This window comes from Lynx rufus, unplaced genomic scaffold, assembly GCF_022079265.1.
Source record: "Lynx rufus isolate CCGP_SWC_20201006 ecotype Redwood Valley unplaced genomic scaffold, mLynRuf1.p SCAF_2, whole genome shotgun sequence".
NCBI classification, from domain to species: domain Eukaryota; kingdom Metazoa; phylum Chordata; class Mammalia; order Carnivora; family Felidae; genus Lynx; species Lynx rufus.
The window spans coordinates 20,847,593-20,865,873 of record NW_025814834.1 but is presented as its reverse complement, the minus strand read 5'-3'; the positions used below and the strand labels follow the sequence as shown (position 1 = coordinate 20,865,873).

Below are 18,281 nucleotides of genomic sequence, written 5' to 3'. Positions count from 1 at the left end.
TGCGCCCCTAGTAGCTCCCTCTGATCCAGGCTCCGGAACTTCCACAATCTGAAAACCAGAGGGAAGATTCATCAGTTTTTCCTTCTAATCTCTGTTTTTGAAACTGTGGCCAGGGCAATGAATTTATCCTTCAGCGGCAATCCTTCATCTGGCAAAGTCAGACTCCTCAACTCCTCACCTCTGTTCGCACGAGGGTCCACACGGCCCTGAATGAGAATGGCAGACTCAGGTCCCCTCTCTCAACTGTAGGTCACTTCTCCTTTCCCCCAGCTGTTCTGCTGTAACTTTGTAACTTTGTAACTTCATGAACCTTGAAGCCACATCCTGAGCCTCCCCTGACTTCTTTCTTGGGGGTGGGGCCCCTGCTGCAAAGGCTCCAACCGGTCTCTAGGACCTCATTGTTTCAGACCTTAAGGATTCCTGTTTTGTGGTCAAATGACAACTATACTGAGCCACTATTTGCATCGAAGATGCTGACACATTGGAGAAATGGCTGCAGCTTACTCCTTCTGCGTGCATGCCTCATGCCGTCTTGAGAAAAAGCCTTGCTATGCAAGTTTGTGATGTAAATAAGACTGTCTGCCTTATTTTTTAAATGCTCTTTTCAAAAAACTTTTCAAGTACTTTAAAAATACCCACTTACGTTCAAACACAGTGCTTATAATGTAAATTGTAGTGCTTTGCAAAGTTAATTGCAAACCATTTTTAGCTGCTTATTGAGGCAGGAAATTTCTGTTATTGAATGTATTTAAAGCGATACACTTCTTTAACGAAATCTGTAATGCACTTTCCCCAGGATCAATCCAGATTAGATTCCACACAGTTGTCGTGGTCCCACAAAACTCTTCACGAGTGATTTGTACTTCTGTCCTATTTGTAAATGACCCACTTTCTGAGAAGGACCTTCGCTTCCTCGGCCATCTGGGCCCGTAGTGGAATGTTTACCTAGTGATGATAGGGGCTGAAGACAGAATCCATTGCCTTTGCCCCCAAACTGCCCCTTCCTGTGTCCCCAGTCTCTGTCCACCATCTCCCCAGTCTTCATGCCATCCTCATTCATCCTTTCTCTCTTCATTGCACCCCCCCCCACCACCACCACCAGTCAAGAAAACAAACATAGACAGTGCCTTTCCTTCCTTCCACCTAGCCCAGTGCCTGCTACATGGTAACTTTTCAATAAAAGCTTGTTGGATTGTGAATATTCTAAATTTTAAACCTTTAGTATTATTGGGTTTTAAATTTTTTTTTTAACGTTTATTTATTTTTGAGACAGAGAGAGACAGAGCATGAACAGGGGAGGGGCAGAGAGAGAGGGAGACACAGAATCTGAAACAGGCTGCAGGCTCTGAGCAGTCAGCACAGAGCCCGACTCAGGGCTCGAACTCACGGGCCATGAGATCATGACCTGAGCTGAAGTCGGACGCCCAACCGACCAAGCCACCCAGGCGCCCCAGTATTATTGGGTTTTAACCTATAAGATTAAAAGCTGACATAGTAGCACTTAGGAGCATGACATCCAGATCAATTACGGTATCCACTTGTGTTAGCATGATGTTTATTTAATGCAGCCAGTAGGCCAGAGCTGTTTTGTTGTTGTTGTGGCCAGCTTCTTACATTGAGAGAAGCCACTGAAGAGAATGCCCCATGCTGAGCTCATTTTTGACCCTATGCATAGCATGAAGGCATTTGCTGAAACTTCCAGTTGATTTCAGGATATTTTTTAAAAGAAGACGCAGTTTTTGATCATTTTACTTTGCCTTTGACCATCTCTTCCTATTCTCTATGTAGCATGGGTTTTTAGGACACCTGCCATATCCCCACGATGAGAGACTAGGTCCACTGGCCCTCAAGAATGAACAAGCCTAGCTTCTACTCGAGGTGGTTCATGGCCCTGGGGAGGCTGAGACAGGAGAAGAGATAAGCAGCTGGAAACATAAGGCAGCAAACACCCTGGTTCCCTGATTTTCTACAGGATTATAGACATCAGTTCTTATTTCGAGTAAGATTGTTAGTGAAGAATAAGGTTTTCATTGCAGCATCTTACCTAGCTATATGACAGGGAATAGATATTCTTGCTCATTGCCTCTCATGAGCTGCTAAGTGAAGAAACCGATTTTATGAAGGACTGCCTGTGAACCCTAAAACCCACCTCTGGTTTCAGCCACACTGGTACAGTCCCGTGCTCTGGGTTCCTTCCTTCAATTCCCACCAGCAGCAGCAACACCCTGCATTCATGTCACTGCACTTGGTTGTGTTGGTGTAGCCCATACTAAGGAACAACAGCTTCTTAAATCCCAGTGCATCCCATCAAATAAAGGTATTACTGATAATATGATTTGTTATGTTGTGCAGTGAACTCTAGGAGAAGCCCTAGGGAAGGTGATTTGTTTATTTAGAATATGGGAATAGTTTGACAAGCTGGGTGTCTTATTGGTCTTTTAATGTAATAGATACCAGACCTCTTGGCATCTTGCATTTACTGCTAGAAAGTTCAGCATGTAGAACACCAGGATATGTGTTTTTAGTTCACTTCATTCCTTACTGTTTCTCTTTTCATTCCTAGTTCCCATTTGTATTATATTAGGTTTTATTCATCTTTTAGAGCCACTTGAAGTTCTCTGAACAAAGCCATAGGAAGAGAAAGCTGTGAGAATGTTGAGGTCACAGCCTGGTTAACTTGGCCCTGGGAGAACCTAACTGGATGTATGTTTCTCTCCACAGCAGCCCTGGGGATGGGATTATTCAGGTTCCTCCAACCTCGGAGAGCTAAAGCTCTTGTTGGAAGAGGCGGTCATGCTGCGACGCCTCAAGAGTGATGTCCTTGCCCAGCTCCCAGCCAAGCAGCGCAAGATGGTAGTCGTTGCCCCAGGCCGGATCAGCACCAAGGCCAGAGCTGCCCTGGATGCCGCGGCCAAGGAAATGACCACCAAGGAGAAAACTGTGAGTCTGGGGCTGCAGACAGGGATTCAGGGGTTGATGTGTCCACAGCTGTTCCTTCCTGGGAGGGGCTCTACGGGGGGTACCCAGAGTTCTCTGAGCTTGCCTTTCCATGATCTCTTCCCACCCCTCTGGACAAGGACAGTGAGCCCATGTCATTTCTCAGCCTACCTAGTCTGCTTCTAAAACCTCTTACTGATTTGCTGTTTTATGCATGTGTAGATCACTGTTGACAGATGGTCATAAAAATAAACCCCATGGTAACTGCAGAATGGTGATATATATTCTGAATCCCTCAAAGAAAGTTGGAATTTATGTTTAGTGTATTTTGAGAATGCCTTAGTCTAGTAACTGTTACTCAGTCTAGTAACAGTTAAGAAATTAGTCCTAAGCGTATCTGATACATATGTGTTAACACTCTGACAATACATGTTATTTTAGTCAAAATAACAAATTGACATTTATATAACAAAGTGGAGTTTTCAAACCCTCTTAACCCTTAATCCTTATTACAGTCATTCATGGTTGGCAAGAAGTTGGCATCCCCATTTTACAGGAAGGGAAACGAAGGCTCACAGAGATTGTGATTTGGCCAAAGGCTTATGGCTGCTCCGTGGCAGAGCTGAGGCTATAACCAAGCCTGTTACCCCTATATTTTAAGGTCTTTCCACTATGGTGGTTTCATCTTTTCAAAACACTTTCATATCTGTCTTTAGTGTCATACTGTGCTAAGTGCTATAAAGTAATTTACACCAGCTCCATCTCTGTCCTTTTGAGATAAAACCTTGCAGTTTTCATTGCCAAGAAAATAACAGTTATTGACATTTTTTGACATTATCATAAAGCATTATCTGGGCTTGTTATTACCTTGTATAAAGAAACTTAGATCCAGATGAGATCCCAGCCTTCTGGGAGAGCACAAAATAAATAAGAATGACGAGAGACAGAATGCGTGGGGTTTTTTTTATGTTATTTTACCATGTTATGAGCAAGACCAGCAGGTAACTTTTAAGAAACAGAGTCTAGGGTGGAAGAGGCGCTGTAAGCTATCAAGCTGTATTTAATTTATGCTGTCGTGCATCTAATAATCTGGGTGGTCTGGAGGAAGTGAGCGGGCATAACGTCTTTGCTGTGGGGTTTTCCAGCAAAGTTCCCCTATACCAATGTGGACACACAGACCAGCCATTCTCAAATTGTATTTCAGTGGAACCATGAGCAGAAGCATGTGTTCTGTTGCTAAAATCAGCGTTGGTGGTCTTTTTCTGATGTCTAGAGATAAAAATTCGATGAATGGAAATCCTTTTTCTCAGTTTAAGCTTTTTCTTATAATTTTCTTAAATCTTTAATGTTTACTAACGGTTGCCCACTAGTGAACTCCGTCAAGAAAGCCAATGCCCAAGTACAACAAATATAGTATTAATGGGAAAAATTCAGATGTATGATAGTTTTAGATGCAAAGATCCGAATGTGTATAAACATTCTATTATTTTAGTTCCTTGTGTGTACAGAAGTAGCCTATCGGTATTTCATGGAATTCCCTAGAAAACCCCCTCGCCTGTACCTGGCCCCCTCCCAAACCGGGCAGAGAACAGCAGTCAGTGGGCATTTGAATTGAGGAGGAACATCACATTGAGTGTGGCCAAGTGGCAACTGTAAATTGTGCAATATCGCTAAAAAGGAAAAGAAATAAATAGAAGTATGGGAATTTTTAACTTTTAGTGCAGCAAGATTTGAAAGCATTTTTAAAATTTTTCACCAGCTTATGTAGTTCTTCACATTAGGTGAGGGGGCTCTTTCCAAAGTTGATTTCAGATGTAACCTGAAAGTTTGAGCTCTGAATTTACAGGGATAATGTAAGATTGACTAGGCTAAACCATGGAAATCAGGAATGTTGGGTATTTTTATAACTTCCGGTGGCCATATAAATCCCCTAAATTCTTTGGCATATTTTGATATTTTCTTACCTAAAAAGGGGAGCCAGTACTGGTCTCCTAGACCTCATGCAGGAAAAGTGCCTAAGGACAGTGTCAGTGGCTCTGAGTCCCTCCTGTTGTGTGATTGTCGTCTCCCTGCCCTTCTTCCCAGGGTCTTAAACACTGGTTTTGCAGATTATGAAAGCCTAAATTGCAGCGTAATTCAAGAATCCAGCAGAGAAGGAGCCCAGCGCTCTTCTCAGTCCAGTGCTTAGAGTTGCCATGTTTCCTTGGCATCTCAGAAAAATTAAGTTTGTCCCTAAAAGAGAGAAATTGAGTTGGTACAGATTACCTTCAGCATTATGCTGAAGCTGGTTACTAGATTCTTTCCGATAACAAGACAAATCCCTGAAAAATTGCTTCCCTTTTGTGTTTTTTAATGTCAATTCATTTTTATAATGGAAAATCCAAGTAGAACATGAATTCATGAGCTTTGCCCTTTGGACCGCCAGAACTTGTCTTACTCCAAAGCCACGGATGTGGTGCATCTGTCCACTGTGGATCTGATCAGAGGCTGCACCCTCACTTAATTCAGGAAGGGGAGCCAGGAGTGGGACCAGATGGCTTTTGACCTGCCTTCCAAACCCTGGCTGGCTGTGAAAGCTTGAGTTGAACAAAATAAAATGTTCGGGGATCGTGGTTTTATGGTTTTAGTCAAGTGAGGAAGCCCTGTGAATCTGTAGAAAGGTGCCCTCCCATTTTGATAGTTACCTTGTAGCCCCAAGTTTCCCTGCAGTGTTGTGCGTTCCACTGCTAACCTGTCAAGAAGTGATTCTTTGTTCCCTCACACCTTCCCATCTGGAGGAAGTGGCCCATTTATGAAATATAATGCACGACGAAAGCTTTGTCTTATTTTCAGCTGAAATAATAGATATCTTTTCACAGGCTAAGAAAAGCTGACTCTAATTCTGATCAGCTTTTGTCTATAGTAATTTTTTTGATCAGCAGGACTAGGCAGAAAAATGGAACAAGTCCGTGCAGACTTCCTGGTGACAGTGTTACTTCACCCTTCTGCTGTTTGACGATGCATTCAAATTCCAACCTAAAAAAATAATTCAAAACCCCAGTGGATCTAATTTAGTACAAGTCAAGGACACAAGAACAGAGAATACAGGTTATTTAAAATTTCCTGGCCCACAGCTGGCAAACGAAGTGAGATCATTCATGGACCAGTATTATGTCTACTTCGTGTGGGGAAGGTCTGTTTTTTTGTTTTTTGTTTTTTTTTTAAGATAAAACTATTGGTTTCTCCTACATTAAAAATACAGTAGCTATCTATTGCCTAGAATCTGAAAAATAAAAGTACTTATAAGAAACACTTATTGTTTCTTATACTATAAAAAAGAGTCACCCATCTTTTAAAAATATCATATAATGTTGGCATATATCATTTGGGTAGTTTTTTATCAAACATATATATTTTGCTTTAAAATATGTATTATATAGAGATATGGGTAACAGATTTTATATATAGTTTTTTAAGTTTATTTTTATTTACTTATTTATTTATTTAGAGGGTTGGGGAGAGGGGCAGAGAGAGAGAGAAAGAGACAGAATTCCAAGCAGGCTCCAGGCTCTGAGCCATCAGCGCAGAGCCCGCCGCGGGGCTTGAACTCATGAACCACGAGATCATGACCTAAGCCGAAGTCAAACGCTTAACCATCTTAACCACCCAGGTGCCCCAAATGAATAACATATTTTAAAAGCAGAATGGATACCCTGTAACCATCCATCAGCCAGTGAAGAATACAGGTTACAAAACCGCATTGTGAACACTTTCCTATGTTGTTAAATGTTCCTTTAAAGTTTCCCCCATGCCCATGTTATAATTTTGCTAATAACTTTGAGTCAGACATTTGAGTTATTTCAGCTCACTATTCTAAGTAATAGCAGCTTACATAGGAATTCGTGAATGTGGACTATATGGTGAGTGTAGATTTGAAGGAGAAAGTCACCGCGACTCAGGGATGTGCGTACTTTGAAGGCTTTGGTGCACATCACGGGTGACCGGTGAACTTGGGTGTTTGTTCCCCACACCTCATCAGCTCTCAGCAAATCTCACATGGGCAAGGTCTCCCAGAGTGCTTCCCGCCACTTGTCCATCGTTTCCTCTCCCTGTCTTGTTAGCCAGTGCGGAGTGAGCAAGTGTGGGTGGGAGGGAAGGACCTGACGAGAGCGGTGGTGGTGTCCAAAGGGCGTGGGAGTGAATGTCAGGACCAAGGACGACCGGGGTGCCGTCTGCTTGTGGCCCTCCCGCTGCAGGTGTGGTCAGTACCTGGAAGCCTGGCTCTGTCCCCTTGGTGTATCCTGTGAGGGACCGTGTTATGTGAGAGGGCCTGGCCTGCTGCAAGGACCCTGTGAGGGGTCATGAATGGACTTCAGGACGTCTGTGAGCTCACTGGCCAGAAGTGAGCTAGCTCCATCCGAGTCTAAACAGGGTCTGTAGCTGAGAAAGAGTTTAAGACACTGTCACGGGGTCGCGTCTCCAGTAAGAGTTCCCGGGAAGTTTGAATTGTTCAGTTGGGCCTCGGTCACAACATAGGAGGGATGGTGGTTCCGCTGCACTGTCAGTGGCCTCCTAGCTTCCTGTGGTTCCGGGTTATCTTTCTTCCTTCTCATCAAGTCCTAGAGGAAAGATGCTGTTAAGAGCCGGGGAGCTGTTTTGGCCAGGCAGCTCCTCCTCCGTTGTGGTGCCCATTGTTTAAGGTATCATTTGGTAGTGTTTCTATAAAACGTGTGTGTATTTTGCTTTAAAACATGTATTATATACATGTACACTTATATAGAGATATACATAATGTATGTAATGAGTAACATTTTACTTATTTTTGTAAATTTATTTATTTTTATTTATTTAGAGAAATAGAGAGCAAGCGGGGGAGGGGCAGAGAGCGAGGGAGACACAGTCCCAAGCAGGCTGCACAGCCTGGCTGTGGCTGCTTTCCTGAGTTATCCACAAGTTCAGGGCCATATGTGTTATTACTGTGGGGTCACTTCTTTGTTCCGTGAAGACGCTGTTGTGTCCGTGAGCGGCCTCACAGGGCCCAGGCACAGAAAAACTGAGGGCATCTGTAATCCCACCCTTGCTAGTGGAAGGAGAGGGCCACCCTAGTGAAGATGGTAAGAGTGTCCTCCCTGGGGGCCCAGAGCGATAGAAAATGTTATCTTGTGACATTGTGAAACTATGTGTGCATCTCCTGTGTTAGCATTCTCAATTAGTATTTATTTAGATGCAAACTATAAAGAAAACATGGTTTCTTCCCCTAGGAGGTCAATCACCTTATGTGGGAGCCAGGCCAAAACACGTGAATAACGGTTTTGAGATGATACTAGAATAAGCTAATTGGTGCCAGTTGGAATCAATTGAGTAAGTCTTGGATAGAATTAAACTTAGTTAGGGGCGCCTGGGTGGCTCAGTTAAACATCCGACTTTGGCTCAGGTCATGTTCTCACGGCTCATGAGTTTGAGCCCCGCGTTGGGCTCTGTGCTGACAGCTCGGAGCCTGGAGCCTACTGCGGATTCTGTGTCTCCCTCTCTCTCTGCCCCTCCCCCGCTTATGCTTGGTCTCTCTCTCTCTCAAAAATAAAAATAAACATTAAAAAAAATTAAAAGAAAGCCTTTAAAAAAAAAAAGAAGTAAACTGAGGTATGGACACGATGTGGTAGAAGAGAAAGGGGGAGGCAAGAACAGCACGGGCCACTGGCGCATGGAAGTCGCTGGCTGTAGTAAATGGCTTAAATAGCTTAGCAAGACTGCATTTCAGCCGCTCATGTGAGCTCGGCACAGACGGCGGGTGAAGCCCCATTCCAGGGGCTTTTGTACTCACAACAGTTCTTGGGAGATGACCGGGTCCCTGTAATGTCACGTTTCCAATGACACGGTAGAGTCTATACAGTTCCTATGGCTTGGCTAAAGTCAGGGCCTCCTGGCTCCGATAACTGGCATTCGAGTCTGTAAAGCTCAGAGCAGTGATGATTGTGTCAGCTTCTCCCAGGGTTCCCAGAGTGGGAGACTTTAAACCTAGTCTTCTGTTTCCACAGAACCGGCAGCAAAAAGAAGCCCTCCTCCTCTTCTTCAGTAGAACAGCTGAAGCGAAAATCCCGTGTGTCATGTGAGTGGCCCCCACATGCTGACTTCTCTCTCCCACCCTCTGTCTCTCCCTCGTCTTTTGAAAGATAACACCTATTACCTTAGTCCGCCAGAATGGTTTTATTGCTCTGTATGAAATGATCAGGCATTAGAATTATTGCTGCTTCCGTACAAGGCTTAGGGCAGCACGGCTCATCACCACAGGGCAGAAGCGGGCCTGTCCCGGGAGCAGTGCCAGTATGAGGTGAGCAATGCCAGTCCTTGAGAGATCCTGTCTTGACCACTCATCAGTGGAGCTGCTGCACTTACAAGGAGGGTAGGGGTTGACCAAACACTAAGGGGAGCTTTTTCCCTTATTAGGAAAACTATGGTCACTTGCTTGTAGAAAAACATTAGGGGTTTCATGGAAGACCGAGAAGGTTCCCTCATATGGGGATTCTCTGGGGTTCTCCAAAGACAGAAGTTTCAGCTGTTCTTTACCTACATAGAAAGGCTGTCGTACAAACTGTCCAAGCTTGCTCAAAAGATACAGACAAGTGGCCACTGTCACACTGAGTTTTCCTTCTGCCTTATAAACTAAGGCTGAAGTCATAATTCCTATTCTTAAATGTATTCACTGACTTGAAAAATTGTCTGCTTTTCTTAAAGAAAGGAAAAACCCACTCATGTTCAAATATTCACTGTGGTAGAAACTTGAGGCAATTCTCATGACGTGCGTTTGCCTAATTTTTTATTGTTTAACATTCATGTGAGGCTCTGGCAGGATAATGGTCCAAGTGATTTAATTACAATGAAAATGAACTTAGTGTGGGCTGAGCGGTGCCAGCTTGGCTGTGGGGACCAAGATCTGTGGATAAATTGAGACACAGACAGCCTACCTCACCCTCTCACTCAGCCTCCAGATACCCCAGCCTCTCCAGCCTCTCCCTCTGCACCCCTAAATGCGGTAAGGGAGTGAGTTCACTGCATTATTCAAATCTAAGTTTCTGCACAAAAAGACTGCTGAATGTTGGCCGGCTCTCCTTCAGCCTCTGGGCACTGCCCTTTTCATTTATGATCCTGTTAGGAAACTAATGAACTCCAGATGTGGTTTTACAACCTGGAAACTTATCTCTCAGAAACTAATCTGAATTGCCCCCACCACCCCATCTCTCACGAGCTGCTGAGTAACAGATGGCAAGGGTGTGATCCTTTCCCTCAGTCTCTCAGCTCGGGACCTACAAAATCCAGGGTCTCTTGAGTGCTAGCCACAGAACCAGCCATTTTTCTTAGAAAGTTTAAATCTAGCCATTCAGCCACCTCATAAATAAACTTTGGTAATATCTGGTCTTCATCCGTTTAGGCTGCCATAACAAAAATGCCATAGATTGGGTGGCTTGAACAACAGAGATGTATTTCTCGCATTTCTAGAGGCTGAGAAGTCCAAGATCAAGGCACCGGCACATGAGGTGCCTGGTAAGGGCCGTCTTCCTGGCTCCCAGACAGCTGTCTTCTCACTGTGTCCTCACGTGACAGAAGGGGTGAGGATGCTCTCTGGGGTCTCTTTGATAAGATCATTAATTTCATTCATGAGAGCTCTATCCTTATGACCTTATCACCTCCCAAAGGTCTCATCTCACAGTAACATCACCTTGGGGGTTATCATTCACCATGATTTGGTGAGGGGGGTGCACAGACATCCAGTCTATCACCTGCCTTGTACATACTTTCTCAAAATTCCACAGTAACTTGGGTAGTGCTTTATTGTTTCCAGCCAGTTTTGACATCTGTTAACTCCTTTCACGCTTGGAGCCTCTTTGTGAGATCAGTCAAATAAGTGAAACTGGCCCCATTTTCAAAATGCAGAAACTAAGTAAATTTCATGTATATCTCGGAGCCTCAGAGTCATACAACTAGTAAGTGGAAATGACATTATAAATCTTAAAACCCCAATTTCCTCTGCTAATGGTTTTTCTTCCCTTTTTTGCTGTTGTTTGTCTGTTTTCATTTTAATGGGCATCTTTTGATACAAAAGCCAATGGTATTGTGGTAGGCAGATATTTCCAGCCTGGCAATTTAGGGACTTGGGAAGGGTAGAAATACAAAGCCGTTTCTGAGATGCAAAGGAGAGAGAGGAATTAGGAAAACTGACACCTATAGTTGTTAATGAGCTGTCCAGCTTGATTGTATGGCTTTGTGACTTTTTGATGCTGTAGCAATAAACTTTCTTGCTTATATCATGGCAAATTTTATGTCTCTCAAACTAATTAAAGTAGATTCTATTAGTACCAACTATTCACAGATTAAACTCAAATCCATTCCCTGGTTGGCCAGTGTTGCTTGAAAATAATTCTTAGATGCTTAGAGGAAGCCTTTGAGATTTGTCCTTCTCCATGGAGGGCAATGTCTGTTCTGTGCCCAGACACACCCACGTGTGAGGAAGGCCTCAGGCAGAGTGAGTCCTGTTTGTGTCCGAGGAGGCTCACCTTCCAGTTGCCCTTGTGGGAACAGTGACCTGTCCTGGGATTGTGAACCCTCCGCAGGGCATTAATCCCAGGGAAGCCATAAGAGTTTGTTGACTGGGTGATACACCACCCCCACCCTACAGCTCCCCAGGGTAGCTGCCTTCCTTCGGGGCCATGGCTAAAGATGGGCGTGGGAAGTCAAGAAAAAACACAGTTGTGGAAGAGAGAAGTAAATCAAGGGGAGAATAAAGAGCATGCAAATATGGTTCTTCACTCCATCTTCCTTTGCCTCAGAAAAAAAATTCCCTTACCACTGACTTAACTGTTCGCTTTGCAGCTTGCCGTCTAATGTGCGAGGGAACTAGGGAGCTTTTCCCGACCGTCTCTTCAGTACTAATACTTACGTTTCAATATTGCACTTCCAGAAATTTGATTACTGTCAAGAATCCCTTAATCCCCCGCTTAGGCATTTTCAGATCTTAGACGACATTGCAATTTGTATTGAAAACACATTACAACAATAGTAGAGCAGAAAAAGTGAAACTGTTAATTGTCTTCTGTGATCCCAGATAGTAAGAAAGTTTCAGCAACATCATCAGAGACACATAAAACATAACACTATTTTGATTTATTAGCGTGCGGGAGATGACGTAAAAGTAAGGAATAACTCTTTCAGCACATGGCAGAAGGTGGCCTCCCTGCAGCTCCTAATTTTGCTTCTTCTGTTCAGGTGACCTGATGTGAGCAGTAGAGCTGAGAGGTCAGCTCCCAGAGAAAGGGAGGGAAAGGGCTGGGGAGAGAGCAGGTGCCTCAAAGGTGTCTGCTAAAAATGCAGTGAAGTCATTTCAGCTGGATAAGTATATGTTTACTTCATTGTGCTCATTGTCAAATGCAGTGAATACGTCCTGGACCTACTGGAAAGTGGAAAAGAGAAGTTTCTAGTGTTTGCACACCATAAGGTGGTTCTGGATGCACTTACTAAAGAGCTTGAGAGAAAGGTGAGCCCTCTTCGAAATTCAACACAGGATATGCTTAAGAAATCGTTTCCTTTTTAAGGTCATAAATTTTTTCTCCTGCAATTATTTTTTTTCTGAAAATTTTAGAGGTGGTTCATAATCCATCTGGGTTTGAATTTTGTATGTGATGTGATGTAGGAAGCCAGGCAGTAGAATTAAAAGCCATAATCCTTGGAAAGGAAAAATCAGAGCTGTCAGTATATTCAGGAGACTCAAGCCAACTAATTGGAAAATTATTAGAATGCACAAGAGTTTAGGAGAGTGCCTAGATTCCAAATAAATACACTAAATAAATTGATTTTTTGTGTACCAGCTATAACTAATTAGTAAATATTCAAGTTCACAGCACAAAAAAAGCATAAAGTACCTAAAAGTAATCTCACCAAGAAGAGTGTAGAAACCAATGAAGAGTTGGAGAGATTTGGGCCATGCTCTATTGAAAAAGCACAAGGCTGTAAAAAACTGGTCCTTCCCAAATGAATTTGTAGGTTTAACTCAATCCTAATAAAATTTCCAGTTGGGTATTTTAAGGGAACTTTATATTATTGTGCTAAAAGAGTCTCAAAAAATAAGGAGGAGAGATAGCTAAGACAATGTTGAAAAAGAACAATGTTAATAGACTTGTGTCTCCAAATATTAAAATCTGTTATAAAACTCATGCTTGTCCCAGAACTGGTGTTCAGATGGGTGGAATAGAATGGAGAGCCCTCTTTAGTGTTAAGAACTCTTTAGTTAAGTAGCCCTTTAGTATTTAAAAAAAAAAAAAAAAAATAGTGTACTATCAAGGAGTCATCAAAAATTTGGCTTAATTTATTCAACAGATCAAGTTTGGATAATTGGCTAAGTAATTGGATGGAACACTTAAATGAAACTCAACTTCACTGTTTATTAAATTTCAGACAAATCAAAGCTCATTAAAGCCATGAAGCATTAGAAGAAACTAGATGAATGTATAGCTAATCATTGGATGGAGAATGACCTTCTAAATGTAAAAACAATGAAAGAAATCACAAAGGAAAGGATTGATTTAAATTACCTAAAAATATGGATCTGTTCTGTCACACATATACACTGTGGTTAAACCAAGGGCTTTTTTTTTTTTTTTTTTGTACATTTGGTACCTTTTGGCGGGACAATTTGGCAATAACTTAATGCACACTCGAATTTTTCCCAGCTTCTCTTCTAGGAATTTATCCTAAGGAAATAATCAAACTGGTCAGATTTATGTATAAGATTTGTGATATTATTTATAATATCAAATAGAGACCTAAATGTTCATCAATAGGCATACTGCTAAATGATAGTCCATTCAACTATAAAAAATAATAGCGTAGATCTGTGCTTCTTTTTTTTTTTTTTTTAATTTTTTTTTTTAACGTTTATTTATTTTTGGGACAGAGAGAGACAGAGCATGAACGGGGGAGGAGCAGAGAGAGAGGGAGACACAGAATCAGAAGCAGGCTCCAGGCTCTGAGCCATCAGCCCAGAGCCTGATGCAGGGCTCGAACTCACGGACCGCGAGATCGTGACCTGAGCTGAAGTCGGACGCTTAACCGACTGCGCCACCCAGGCGCCCCTGTGCTTCTTAACTTTGTGGAGATCAGAGGGCCGTTTAAAAAGAACCTGAGATATGAAAAAATTCAACTCCACTCATAATCAAAGAAATGAAAACCAATCACATCAGCAGAGGTTTTAAAAACGTGCAGTGCTCAGGGTGCCTGAGTGGTTCAATCGGTTAAGCATCCGACTACGGCTCAGGTCATGATCTCACGGCTCGTGAGTTCCAGCCCCGCGTCGGGTTCTGGGCTGACAGCTCAAAGCCTGGAGCTGCTTCAGATTCTGTGTCTCCCTCTGTCTGCCCCTCCGCTGCTTGCACTCTGTCTCTCGCATTGTCTCAAAAATAAATAAGCATTAAAAAAAAAATTTTTTTTTATTTTTTATTATTTTTTTTTTTTAACGTTTATTTATTTTTGAGACAGAGACAGAGCATGAACGGGGGAGGGGCAGAGAGAGAGGGAGACACAGAATCTGAAACAGGCTCCAGGCTCTGAGCTGTCAGCCCAGAGCCCGACGCGGGGCTCGAACTCATGGACAGTGAGATCGTGACCTGGCTGAAGTCGGACGCCCAACCGACTGAGCCACCCAGGTGCCCCCAAAATTTTTTTTTTAAACATGCAGCGCTCACTTTTGATAACGGTGCAGTGAGCTGGACATCCTCATTCGTTACTTACTGGAAAGCGATTCTGCGATAATATCAGGATCCTTAAACTCAATCTCCCTTTTGCCCAAGTACTTTGATTTTCAGTAGTACAGTCTAAGGAAATAACCAAATATGGGCAAAGAACCATGAACAGATTTATTTTAACCCATCCTTTAAAAATGTTTTAGAGATTTTTATTAGAAATTCTTTCTATTAGAAAACTTTATATTAGAAATAGCCTTATAGAGCTATAACTGATGTGGAATAAACTACATGTAAAGTGTGCAGCTTGGTAAGAATCAAGATAGTCAATGTGTCTGTTGGCCCCAGGAATTTCCTTGTGCCCTTGGTCATCTCTCCTGTCTCTCCCTGCCCTCCTGTCTCCAGGCCACCACAGGGCTGCTCTCTGTCACTGTAAATTAATTTGCATTTTTAGGGCATGATATAAATGTGGAATAATACAGTGTGCACTCTTTCTTTTAATTTGATTTCTCTCAACATATTTTGAGATTCCTATCTGGTATTATGGGTATGAGCAGTTCATTCCTTCTTATTGCTGAGTAATATTCCATCATATGCATATACCATGGTTATTATCCATTCACCTGTTGTTGGTGGGCATTCGCCGACCCATCCTTTTTTTAGTAAAAATTAAGAATCCGCCAAATGTGAAGGAACACACGATAAATTATACTGTTGCCACGTAACAAATATGGACATTATAAGTTGCGTTTTAGAAAACTTTAATAGTTTAGTTTATTTACAATATGTTTATTAGAAAAAAGCAGGATATAAAACGTTGTGTTTAAAAGATTATCATACACGTTGAGAAAAGAGTGACTGGAAAAAAATAGGTCGGTAATAGGACTGATATCTGAATTTTTTTGTAATGTTTATCGTTAGAAAAAAATAAATGCCCCTTAAAAGCCAATAAAGCTAAACTGGACAAGCAAGGACCGTGTGGCCCAGCGGTTGGCCCCTGAGCACTTAACCTCAGAGGAGCGAAAGCGCGTGTGTTCACGGAAACACGTGTGCAGGTGTTCACGGCACACGAACACACAGGTGTAGTAGCCCCACGCTGGAGCCGACCCAGGTTCCCTCCAGAGGTGAATGGCAAAACTGGCACATCCACACTACGGAGTAGGACTCAGTAATAAAACAGGAAAGAGCTACCACCACCTGCAACACGCTGGATGATCTTAGGGGTGATGCCAGTGAAAAGAGCCCGCCCTGCTCCCCGCCCCTGTCCCTGCAGCACGTGCAGCACATCCGCATCGACGGCTCCACCTCCTCAGCAGACCGGGATGACCTGTGCCGGCAGTTCCAGCTGTTCGAGAGTCACGCCGTGGCCGTGCTGTCCATCACTGCCGCCAGCATGGGCCTCACCTTCTCCTCGGCTGACCTGGTGGTGTTCGCCGAGCTGTTCTGGAATCCAGGGGTAAGGGACGCGCGTGACCTGAGCTCCCCGGGCGCGCTCGTGGCCGTGGGGCAGCAGGAGCGAGCGTCAGTCTGGGCAGACAAGGTTCCCTGTAGCTGTCAGCTGTCCCTAGCGCCAGTTACTCTTCCGTCTGTCCCTGTGGGGCCTCGTAGACACATTTCTACTTCCCACACATCCATCGTAAAAGGAACGAAGCCTTGCACATCGATTGGCTTGTTAGGTCTTCACGACAGCCTCATAAGGACTAGGATTATCTACTCCGTCTTGCCAATGGGAATATGGAAGTTTTAGAAGGCTAGAAGGAACCTTAGCATCCATCCCTCTGTGAGGAAATTGGGGCACAGGTAGCTCAGGTGCATAGCTCTACCCGAACGGGGTCCTGTGGCGGCAGCAGCTGCAGCCCAGGCCTCTGGCTTTCCAGCCTGGGTCCCTTCTATTAACCATCACTGTGAGCTGCTTAGCCGATGGGGCCACGACAGGCGACCGGTGTGAGTGTTCCCTGAACGTGGTCCTTGTGCCCACTGGCCTTATCTGATCAGCTAAGAGCTGTGACAGCAGATATGGGTCACTGGCCACACGGAGGGCCCTGCTTCATGATGGATGGGCTTCGAGGCTGAGGCCTTGTATAATAGAAACAATGCTCTTGGGTTTTGTTATTTATTGTAGTGCTTACCACCATATTAAAAAAAATCGCCCTACCCCTAATCATATATGGACTCTCCCTTGGTTGCGATCTGTTCGTTTATTTAGAAGGTAATGGTTTCTTTCACTGCGAGAAGAATGGAAGTGTGCCAGGCTTCCTTCATGTGCCCTTCAGTGCGGCCTCGTGCTCACTGCTCGTTCCCTCATGGCACCTAGTGCTGTGCCCAGTACCAGAGGTCCATTCGCAGCTGTCTGGCCACAGATTCTAGTTCTCCCAGCCAGCATTTTTGTTTGGTTTTCTCTTTAGTTGGATGACAGCTTGTTTGAAGGTAGAGGCTCTCTGGCCTGCTGCCTTGGGTCACGGAGTGAAGTCCTTTGAGGAGGAAGGGTGTGGTGGGCTCGGGGGCAGGGGGCCGCCCGCTTCCGTCCTCATCCCCGGGTCTCACAGGTGCTGCTCCAAGCTGAGGACCGGGTGCACCGAATCGGACAGTCCAGCTCCGTGAGCATCCATTACCTCGTGGCGAAAGGCACAGCTGACGACTACCTCTGGTATGGCCAGCCCCTGGGGTTGAGTGGGGCTGATAGCAATGATGTATTTTCCTTCCTAACTGCCCCTGCTCTTGCTGGTGTCTTCAGGGACCCGTGCAGAAGGCCCAGGAACGATGCCCTCCCGTTTCCACCATAAGCGGGCCTCCTTCTCAGCCTTCACTCACAGCTTGCTGGGTGCATGAGGAATAAGGCGATGTGGCTCCTTTCCCACTGGCCTGACCAAGGTGGGGGGAGCCGATTGTGATGAAGTGTAGGTGTAGGTTTGCTTGTAAGACACTGTGTCCCAGCCATGAAAGCACTGCTGAGACACACAGTGATATCCCCCTGTGCCCCCTTTATGCCACGTGTTGGTACACTAAGGCCATCTTCCAGCAGTGCTGCTGACCATCAGAGAGAGTGGCTCACTCTGGGCCAGGAGGTGCTTTCTCAGCAGAGCTGGGGTAAAATTCGCAACACTGGGGCTCAGGTCTGTTAACCAAACAAAAAATCCCAAAATGCTCCTTCCCAATGCCGTTTACCCCTGCCAAATGCTAACTTTTTTGATTATCTCGTTAGTTACTACTACTCTGTTTCCAGCCTTATGACTACAGAGTCTTACCTTTGCCATACGTGTAGGCGGTCCCTGCTTCCCAATTCTTTGGATTTGTGGATTTGTTAACTGGGCATCTCATAAGAGCACCAGGTTCAGAATTTTGTTTTAAATTTTTTTTTTAATGTTTATTTCTCAAGAGAGAGAGACAGAGCACAAAAGGGGGAGGAGCAGAGAGAGAGGGAGACACAGAATCTGAAGCAGGCTCCAGGCTCTGAGCTGTCAGCACAGAGACTGATGTGGGGCTCGAACTGACAAACTGCAAGATCATGACCTGAGCTGAAGTTGGACGCTTAACCAACTGAGTCACCCAGGTGCCCCCAGAATTTTGTTTTAATGAGGCATTTATTTCCTCTACATCTTCCAATAGAACTTTGAACCTCATGATATGAGCCCTAAATTG

At 44.1% G+C, this 18,281-nt stretch overlaps 1 protein-coding gene across 3 annotated transcripts in view; it reads left to right on the top strand.

Moving 5' to 3' along the window:
• Window positions 1-18,281, top strand: part of SMARCAL1 (SWI/SNF related, matrix associated, actin dependent regulator of chromatin, subfamily a like 1) — a 54,341-nt gene that overhangs the window by 32,642 nt on the left and 3,418 nt on the right. For all 3 annotated transcript variants that reach the window (XM_047084284.1, XM_047084285.1, XM_047084283.1), the window contains exons 12-16: window positions 2,722-2,940; window positions 8,952-9,022; window positions 12,340-12,442; window positions 15,916-16,098; window positions 17,189-17,289. In XM_047084284.1, coding sequence (XP_046940240.1) covers window positions 2,722-2,940; window positions 8,952-9,022; window positions 12,340-12,442; window positions 15,916-16,098; window positions 17,189-17,289 — 677 coding nt within the window. The remainder of the gene's footprint in view (window positions 1-2,721; window positions 2,941-8,951; window positions 9,023-12,339; window positions 12,443-15,915; window positions 16,099-17,188; window positions 17,290-18,281) is intronic.